At 28.1% G+C, this 11,291-nt stretch overlaps 1 protein-coding gene across 1 annotated transcript; it reads left to right on the top strand.

The window, feature by feature from the left end:
* Nucleotides 1-2,160: 2,160 nt before the first annotated feature.
* Nucleotides 2,161-9,981, top strand: LOC127285804 (growth arrest-specific protein 6-like). The gene is made up of 4 exons (XM_051311987.1): nt 2,161-2,722; nt 2,895-3,170; nt 3,251-3,586; nt 9,920-9,981. The coding sequence occupies exons 1-4, from the start codon at nt 2,161-2,163 to the stop codon at nt 9,979-9,981; spliced, it is 1,236 nt and encodes a 411-aa protein (XP_051167944.1).
* Nucleotides 9,982-11,291: the final 1,310 nt, after the last annotated feature.

The raw sequence follows: 11,291 nt of genomic DNA, 5'->3' as shown, positions 1-11,291 counted from the left end.
TACGCAGATCCCGAAAAATAACATCCGTGAAGATTTTCCACCTCGTCGTGATGAATCGAGTTCTTTTTTTTTTTATTTCCTTGCTACTTTATAAGTTTCATGTACATTCCCTTTCCTTTTTATGAGCTTTTAACATTATTTTTTTTTTTTTTTGGAAAACAGTTTATTAAAAAAAAACTTTTATGTTAAATTATTAATTTAGAAATAGAAATAACTAATGGTAAAAATTAAATTTTTTTTAATAAACTGAAATAGATTTTTGTATCTTCTATTTATAAAATAGTTACTGTTGGTAAATTTTATAATTTAATTTATTAATATTCAATTTTATGGAACCTGTGATTGATTAAGTACATACGATCCTGGAATTGTCATGGTAACGACGCATGCGTGGTAGGGAAATTTGGTATTATGACTCCAGTAGTACTTGACAACATCGGGACAATTTGTGTGACATGAGTATTTTCGACGAAAAGTAAACAAATCGATCTTTCTAAATAAATATCGACGAAGTTCAAAAAGGGAAGAAATAAGTGAGATTAAAATCAAAAAGTGACAAAATTGATAATAATCATCGATAAGTAGCAATTTTATAATTCGATTTTTGTAAATTCATTTCATGCATTAGAAAATTTTGTAGGTTAGAAAATATTTATTTTTTTTGTATTTCTTTTTAATTTAATGAATGTAATTTAATTGCACTGTCAAAATATTACGTAAATAAATTTCAAAAAATTCCCAAATAAATATTAAGAAAAATATAAGAATAAAAGTAAAATAGATTGTTTTTTATCATTGAATAATATCTAAGGCGCGGCGTTATTTAATTTTTATATTTTTAATATTAGTAATAAACCCCAATAACGTGGAATATTCCATTCACATTCCAGGAACATTAATTTGGAATATTCCAGGAATATTAAAATATCCGACCTTCGGAATATTGAGGGAATATTTAATTGAAACATTGTACGAATATTTTTTTCGTAATACGCATTTGAAATTTATCAAAAGTTATTATTATTATTATTATTTGTTATTATTGTTATTATTATTTGTAAATTTTAATTTAAAAACCATTTTTGTATTGTTTCAAAATTTATTATTATTATTATTATTATTATTATTATTATTATTTGTAAATTTTAATTTAAAAACCATTTTTGTATTGTTTCAAAATTTATTATTATTATTATTATTATTATTATTATTTGTTATTATTATTATTATTATTATTATTATTATTATTACTATTATTATTATTATGTTTCCATTAAATATTTCTTCAATATTATCTGATAGAATAATCCTCCAACATTCCAACGGAATTTTACTCCAAAATTCCAATGGAATATTCCCAAATATTCCGGTGGAATATTCCCTCAATATTCGACTCCCACAGCACTGAAACTTTCCTAAAGATTTCTTTGAAATGTTCGGAATATTTAATTGCAATGTTTAGTGAAAATTGTGCAAAGATTTAAATGTTTACACAATTTCCACTAAACATTGCAATTAAATATTCCGAACATTTCAAATAAATCTTTAGGAAATTTTTAGGAAAGTTTCGGTGCTTTGGGGGGAGTGGAATATTTCGAAGGTCGGACATTTTAATATTCCTGGAGTATGGATGGAATATTCCAAAGAAATATTCCGAATATTCCAAAGAAATATTCCGAATATTCCAAAGAAATATTCCGAATATTCCAAAGAAATATTCCGAATATTCCAATGGAATATTCCCGAAATGTGAATGGAATATTCCTTGTTATTGGGGAAACTAAATTTAAATGTCCCGCTACATTTTCGACACAAAACTGCTGAAGTCAAGTTTAGAATTATTTTTATAGTTACTCAACGACTCGTATAGTGCATTGTAACACGTCATTGTGTGGAATTATTCTTAAAATTGACCAATTCGGAGCTTCAATTTTTAATTAGGCAAATTAATTTTCGCCATATTTAAGTTGTAACTTTTGTATTTATTAAGTATTTAATAGTTAATTCCTCTAAATAGAATGAATCGTTATTAGAGAGTTAAAAAAAATATTTGATGTGAATTGATTTTATAGTCAATTGTTTATTTAAATTGTCACAATTTTTGCGGTTATAATATACAAAGAAAGAAATATGTGGTTAAAATTTATTTTAATTATCCGAATGATTGAAATATCATTTTCTGAATTGCAAACGACGATCGAAAATGAAGCCAATACAGAAGGGGAAAATAATGTGGATCTTGTGCCAACAACTGAGCAAATATTTGATCCAAATATAAAACTTCTCAATTCAGGAAAAATCGATGAGGATGATGAAAAAGATGATGAAGAAGAGACGAGTATAAGGGATAAAATGTTAGCAATACGTGACGTTGCTTATTTTCTACGTCGACATAAATTTCATGATTACGACAGAAGATATCACACAAATGTTAACGATGTGCCAAGACGATTGTACGAGGACTTTCCAAAACCGCCACTCAAGATCTTACACTGGGAAGTTCATAAGGAGTGTGAAACCAGCTTTGTCCTTTGTCTTAAGTACCTTCAAAGGATAGTGAGTCTCGTTGCTTTGAGGCGAGAAGATGACACCGTCACAATTATGTTGGAACACAATTGGACACTGCCTAATAATACTCCACAGATCAACATAACACAAAGTGAATGCGAACAAAAAAATAAATCAGAAGAACAATTATTCGAACCATTTAAAGGACCAATTGGTAATTCAAAATGTAATTGTTTGTTTTATATTAATGGGAAAATGAAATTTTCCAATATTCAATTAAACTTTGTTCAATATTTCTAAAACTCTAATCAGTTTTATAATTAGAAATTAATATTTTAAAGTTTTGCGTATATAAATAAATAAATAAATAATTGAACCAACTTTAGAGCGATTTCAATGGCGCACGTCTGCGAGTTATTACATGTGTTGGTATACGATGCTTGGTACACATGAATTGACCCATTTTGGAGAACCGTGCGATAACCATGCAGATTGTTTGGGAATTTATGGGACCCATAACAAAGATCCAAGAGCAGACGACAAAAACCCATTTGCCTGTGCCATCTACAGTTTCTGTCCTGATGCATGCTGTTCTATGAAGCATATCACAAATTGGAAAGAATGTTACCAAAATAATCCCTGCTATGAAAATAATCCACCAAGTATATTTAATTTTAGCACATATATATATAGCAATTATTTCTCTATGTGAATTTAAGATAAAAAAAATTATTTTCTACAGATAAACGTGAATGTAAATTAAGCCCATCGGAGAACCAGAATTTTGAAGCTTTGATGAGAAATGAAATAAACGTAACATGCCATTGTCAAAAATCGGGTTATGAGTGGTCCTCTAGATATGGAATATGCATCGATGTGGATGAGTGCATCACTAATAAACACAATTGTTCTTTGAGTTTGGGAGAAAGCTGTTTCAATTTGCCTGGCGATTTTGTCTGTGTCTGCCAGTTTGGTTACATTTATAATTTACAAAAGCAAGGATGCATACCGGATCTAATAGTTGAAAATCTATTACACAAACGTAGTAAAATTCCTCAAAAAATGATTCAACACAAAAGTATTTTAACTTTAATTTCAAACATATTCCATAAATCGTCTGCAGCTATTTTTAGTTTTCATTCCTTTTTACTTCCCTCATGTTACTCAATTTTACTCGCTGTTTGAAAATTTTCCTTTTTTTTTAAAAAAAAAAAAGAAAAAAAATTCAATTTCATTTTTCATTGCTCCTTTTCAGGAGATTTAAAAAATAAAAGTTATTACATGAATTTTTAAAAATTTAATACCACTTCTTAAATTCTTACGAATTACTTATTTTATTTGAAAGAATATAAAAATTTAGAACATATTAAACGATTATTGTCAAACGTAAATTTTTGACGATAATATTTTTTTTTTTTTTGTAATAAGTTATTACGTCGTCGATATTTACAATGCAATATTCACTTGAAAAAAAGGGTATCACGCCACTTAAAGTACTTATTGCTTCGCGTATAACCTCGACGATCATACTTCTCGACTATAACAATTCAAATTTTAATCTCGCACTGTAATGACCTGTTTCACGTGTTTGGCGCTCTAAAGTAAACTACTTTCTCTAACAATATTCTCAAAAAAAAAAAAATTTAATAAAACAATAACAGCTATTAATAATGTTTACACTAATTAGTAAAATGAACAAGACAATTAAGATTTATTTCTTTAGAATTGTTGTCGCCGTAAGAAACAACTAATAACCCTCATAACAAAAGGATATCCTTAAGATATCCATAGGATATCCATATCAATGATCGATATCCTAGAATGGTCCCCAGGATATCTTGGGATATCCATAAGATATCCCTAGGATATCCCAACCGCCGGTCTGTGGGACATCAACAGGACATCCATAGGATATCCACAGGATATCCCTAAGATATCCACAAAATATCTATTGGATATTATATTCTTCAATATATTCTATATATATATATATATATATTGGATATTTTTGGATATCCTTAAGAGATTCTTTTGATATTCATAGGACATCCCTAGGATATCTGCGGGATATTATCAATATATCCCAAGATATCTTGTGTTATTAGGGAATATTATTTTTGTGAGTCGGTTACTCAACTTACAAACTCTATTTATTTAACAAGCAAAGTACAAAAACTTGGAGGTAATCAATCATAAAATATCTATTGGATATTATATCGCAGGATATCCATGGGATATCCTTAGGATGTCCGTGGGATATTCTTAGGATATTCACGGGATATTTAATATCTCAACATATATTTTTAAAGGTTAAAATTGTTAAGCTAATATAATGAATAATAATATAATAATATAATATAAAATAATAAAATAATAAAATAATAATATAATAAAAACAAAAATCTTATGAGCTTCTAATTTATTTTAAATGAAGATTTGAAACGCATTATTCAAAGTTTTTAAATAAACTCATGCACTTAATGTATAATATGACTTTAAAAACAGTATCCTGAGAATATCTTCTTGACATCCAGAAGATATACTGAGAATATCCTGAAAATATCTGTGGGATATCCTGACGATATCTATGGGATATCCTGACGATATCTATGGGATATCCTGATGATATCTGTGGGATATCCAGACGATATCTATGGGATATCTGGAGGACATTTATGAAAGTCTATAGAGATATCCGGAAGGTATCCTGTGGATATCCTCAGATATCCATGGGATATCCAAACCGCCGATTTTTTGGATATTCTTAAGAGATCCTTTTGATATCCATAGGACATCCCTAGGATATCTGCGGGATATTATCAATATATCCCAAGATGTCTTGTGTTATTAGGGAATATTATTTTTGTGAGTTGGTTACTCAACTGACAAACTCTAATTTATTTATTTAACAAGCAAAGTACAAAAACTTGGAGATAATCAATCCTTTCAAAGCTTCACTGAGTCTTTTTGGAAGACAATTTACTAACCGTGCTATCACTTTGAGTAGCGACTAATTAATCTGACCACACCTGCTTATGCATTAGTTTTAAAGGTTCTGTCCCCACTCTTTACAATACACACTCATATTTCATACTGTCGACAGAATCGAAAGATATTTTCTTTGTTTACTTTTAATAAAACTCTAAATTTTATTTTAATCACTATCACAATTTAAATTCTTATTTTATATAAGAATAATATTTACATGATAAAGAGATTTAAATTTTATACGTAAACAAGAGAATCCTTTATTTCCAAGAAATGTATATTATTTTTTTGTCGAAGGTCCTTGCCTCTATCTCTACATCAGATATGCCACTTTTGCAAAAAGAAATTGCAGAGCATAACAGGAAACATTCTCGTTTTGTAATATTTTTTAAAATGCAAATGAATTACTGAATCTGTGCAAAATTACATAACTAAAGTGTCTTTGCTAATAAAGCGTATTTACAAATTTTCGTAATATTCGACTTATTTACTTTTAAATCATGATATAAAATTAATTTAAACAATTTTCCATAATTTTATTGTAGCTTGAGGATAAAAATTTTATTAAATCTTATTAACCTTTGTGTTAATATTTCGATTTAAAAGCAATTATTTACTTTTGTGGTTTATAAACAAAAATCCTTGGAGTTACGTCATTTCAAAATAAACGTATATATGTAAGTCATCTGTGGGTTTCTGAATGTCGACCTCTAAAGTTTAAATGTCGCTCATTAGTTGTGCGAGTGAAATAAAGCCCAAGCCTGACGAAATATCATGCAAATCTAAACTTCTCGTAAGTAGAGGTTGAAGGGAAGTTGAAGCTCGTTTACATGTAGATGCATCGCATCGGTTTCACTCAATAGATATAGGTTACGATTAAACGTAAAAGGAGGAAACCAAATTCGCAGCATCTATTAATATATATTATAGATGTTATACTTTTTAAAATGCATAAAATATATATTTAAAAAATATATAACGATTCCGGTATGAATACATCCGAAAACATTATTTTTGATTATTAAAATCATAACATTTAGATATTTTTTTTAAATTCTTTGATAATAATATAAAATCCTTCAAATATGAGTGGAAGACATTAAAATTAATCCCCTAGAATCATTCTGAGAAAGAGAAGTCTATAATTATGCATCAGACGAATTAAAGGAACTGAATTTACGACATTTGAAAATAATTGAAATATTTATTAAGCACTCAAGATACTCGGAATTTAATTTGATATTTCTATTTTTTCTACAAACCCATCTCTCCACGACCTGCATATCAATTACACGTGTAATTACATGTGGCCAAATCTACACGTATAATTACACGTGTAATTTTTTAATAGGGACTTATTTGGTCGATCTTAATTTAATATATTTTGATTTGTTATAAGTTTTGAAATTTTGAAACATAATTTTCTTATTATATATATACTATTAATTATGTAATTTTTCTCACTCTGAAGAAGAATTTAACAAAACTTTTACTAACTAAAACGAAACTCCAAAAAAATACACATTTTCGACAAATTAAATTTTTTAGGAACATATTCTTCTAATTCGGTTTATTTCTGAAATCAGGAAGTAAACGGATTTCTTACAGGTGAAGTATTGATTTCTCTACGTGCGCCCTATAAGTTGAATATACTCTAAGATTCTAAGCACGACTTCAGAACTAACTGGAACCAGGATAGGCCAAGTTTTCATTGAACTCTGATCACTCCTTGACTCAAGAAAACTATGAATTCCTTGATGCTGCGCTACCGATAGAAGATTAGATGTGAGATTAGTTTCCATGAAAGTGTCTAAGAGTTAATTGAATCTTAGCAGACGTTTAATTTAAACTTAAGTTCAGTTGTGTGTTACATTCATGAGAACAAACTGTAATTGACGATATACGAGTTGCCATGATCTTCATAGATTTTTACAAGATCTTTATATATATATATGAATTTATATTTTTAAAAATCCTATATTTTTCTATAGCTTACTTTCCGACACTTCTTCTTATAAACTTCTCAATAGCAACCCACTTAAGAAACTTCAAAATAATACTAGTAAAATTCTCCAATATTTAAAAGATAATGAATTTTTAAAATACAAATATCATCACAATGCATTAACTTTAACTGATACTGTTTTACCAAGATTCTATGGCGTCCCAAAAATTCATAAAAAAGACATTCCATTTCGTCCTATTATTTCATTAATAAATAGCCCTACATATTTTTTGCAAAAACCTTGTACAATGAATTAAAAAATAATATCTGTATTCCTAAATCACATATTAATAATAGTTTTGAGCTCATTGAAAAAATAAAAAATTATTATATTCCAAATGATTACATTTTAGTCTCTCTTGACGTTAAATCTCTGTTTACCGAAACGTACCTCTTGACTTGGTCATTCAAAGTCTTGAACGAAGAATCACAAATATTAATAATTGTAAAATCCCCTTTAATGATATCTCACACTGCACTGATTTTATTTATAAAAACACCTTCTTTGTCTTCGATGGAAAATATTATCAACCGATTGGTGGTACTCCTATGGGTTCTCCAATTTCTGCGTTTTTCGTTGATATTGTAATGGATGATTTGGAAAGTGATTGCCTTAAAAAATTAAAAATTGAACAAAAATTGTGTACCTATTTTTTACTTTAGATATGTTGATGACAATATTTTATGTATACATAAAGATCATATTAACCCTGTCATTGAAACTTTTAATTCTTATCACAATAAATTAAAATTCACCTATGAACAACATCAATTATTTAGATATTTCTATAATTATAAAAAATAATAAAATTACATATAATTAGTTTCAAAAATCATCTTCTTCTAGAAGACTCATCAATTACTTTTCGAATCACCCACTCCAACAAAAAATAAACATTGTATATAACCTTGTAGACCGAGCAATGTTATTATCACATCATTCCTTTCACAATGACAATGTAATGAAAATTAATAATATTTTACAAAACAATGATTATCCACTTAAATTTATTAAAAAAATATACTAAAATTCGTTTAAATAGCATTAAATTTCACACAAAGAATAATGATAATAATTCTAATAATATTGTAAATTCACAAGCACTTTTATATAAAAAAAATTCCTAAAGTCAGTTTACCTTATAGTAACTCAAATTTCATTAGATTGTCAAAAATTCTAAAAACATACAATATACATACTATTCCAATAGTTAATAAACCTTTAAGATCTATTATAAAATTAGGTAAGGATCCTATTGACAAGTGGGATGAAACGAACATTGTTTATAAATTTAATTGTAAAAACTGTCCAGCGAATTACATTGGAGAATCTAAGCGTTCATTAAAAACACGTATTAATGAGCATAAAAATACTAAAAATAAAACATCGGCTCAATCAGTAGTTGAATTACATCGATTAGAATTGAATCATGAGTTTGACTGGGATAATGTTCTTATACTAGACCGTGAACAAAATTATAAAAAACAATGTTTTTCAGAAATGTTACACATAAAAATTAATGATTCCACTATTAATAAAAAAGAAGACATAATGTATCTAAACAAAATAAACTTCCCTTTAATTTCCAAATTAGACTCTTGATTCTATTTTTCTGAAAATATTTCACTTCCACGTGCTGTTTACATCTAAGTTCATTGACTCCTCTATTTCATTTAGATTTTAAATTTTGTATTTTCAATTTAGTCTTGACGATACTGGTCTATAAACCTGACGTGCCAGCTTAGTCTGAGCAAAATAAAATTTTCTACCGCTAAGATGTAACGGTTCAACTAATTATTGGTAATTGTTATTACTTGTGTATTTTTATTATTTGAAAAAAAGATAATGTGGTGTTATAAATAAAATTATAAATATTTTCATTAGATTTAACCTGAAGATGATGACGAACCAAGTCATCGAAATGTCGTTTCTTGTTTTGTGACAATAAACAATATTAATAACATACATTTTTTATGTTATTTTATTCCTTCCATGGATCGAATTTTTCTCAACTTTTTATTAAACATTCCGAAAGGGAAAATCCTTACTCTATTAATTTTTAATCAATGTTTAAATACATGGTTTTATAAAAAAAAAATTGCTAAAGTTATGAATAATTAACAGTTATTAGCGAATTATTATTTTTTTTTAAATACTGAGTAAACAAATATTTACGAAATCAGTGTTTTTTCAGTGGGTAAGCTTTTTTTAAAACAATTTTTTAATTGTCATTTTAACGAGATTGTGACAAATATTTGTCGATCGATAATCGCTCGACGTGCATCACTTTCCAAATGACAGGTGTCCTCATTAATTTCCTAGATATTTTGTTGGCGAGTAATTATTTGTACAGATCGTATGTCTAGATTATTTATTTAAATATTTAATATTATTGTAATTAATATTCTATATTATAGTGGAATTCACGAGGATGAAACGTAATGTAAAAGTTAAGGCAGAACACTATACGTGTCGTTGAGTAACTACAAAAATAATTGTACACTTGACTTCAGCAGTTTTGAGTGGCAAATAAAAGGGGAAACTTTAAATTCATTTAATAATTAATAATTCTATCAAGTTTTATTATTTAATAAATAATATTTTTAATATTAATAATTAATAATTATTCAATAATAAAAAAAAATCTATTTTACTTTGATTGTCACATTTTTCTTAATATTAATTTGCAAATATATTTTTGAAATTTATTTACGTAATATTTTGACAGCAAAATTAAATTACATTCATTAAATTATAAAGAAATATAATATTTTCTAACCTACAAAATTTTCTAATGCATGTAATGAATTTACAAAAATCGAATTATAAAATTGCTACTTACCGACGATTATTATTAATTTTGTCACTTTTTGATTTTAATCTAACATATTTCTTCACTTTTTGAACTTTGCGGGTATTTATTTAGAAAGATCGCTTTGTTTACTTTTTCCGGATCCCACTTTCAAAATTCCAGATTACACATTCCGAATTCCACTTTCAAAATTACGTATTTTACATTCCGTATTCCGGATCCCACTTTGAAAATTCCTTTTTCGGGATTCCACATTCCTTATTCCGGATCCCATATATCACATTTCGGATCCCAGATTACGTATTCCACTTTTCAAACTTATGATCTTACATTTCGGATTCCACTTTTCCCATTCCAAATATCACATTCCGTATTACGTATCCCACTTTCAAAATTCTGTATTCCACGTTTCACATTACGTATGCCGGATCCCGCACTCCGGATTTTACATTTTTGATTCCATATTCCGATTTCCACATTCGACTATTTACATTCCGTATTCCACATTCTGAAAGTTAATTCCGGAATTTGGAATCCGCAATATGGGATCTGGAAAGTGGAATACGGAATGTGAAATATAGGATTCGGAATACAGAATTTTAAAAGTGGAATCCGGAATGCGGAAAACGGAATGTGAAAACTGGGATCGAGAATGTGGTAATTGGAATATGGAATCCAAAACCTGGAATTCGGAATACGGAATGTGAGATCCGGAATTTCGATAGTGGAATCCGGAATATGGAATTTGAAATACGGAATTTTGAAAGTGGGATCCGGAATGTGAGAAGTGGAATCCTGAATAAGGAATATGAAATCCGAAATGAGGAATCCGAATCCCACATTTCACATTCCGAATTTCACATCCCACTTTCACAATTCCGTATTTCAGATTCCACATTCCGGATTTCACATTCCGGAATATGGAATGTGGAATACGGAATTTTGAAAGTGGGATCCGGAATGTGGATTACGAAATG

This window comes from Leptopilina boulardi, unplaced genomic scaffold (assembly GCF_019393585.1).
Source record: "Leptopilina boulardi isolate dan_hultmark-lab unplaced genomic scaffold, ZJU_Lbou_2.1 LbouV2_341, whole genome shotgun sequence".
Taxonomy (NCBI): Eukaryota; Metazoa; Arthropoda; class Insecta; order Hymenoptera; family Figitidae; genus Leptopilina; species Leptopilina boulardi.
This window is presented reverse-complemented; position numbering and strand designations above follow the sequence as displayed.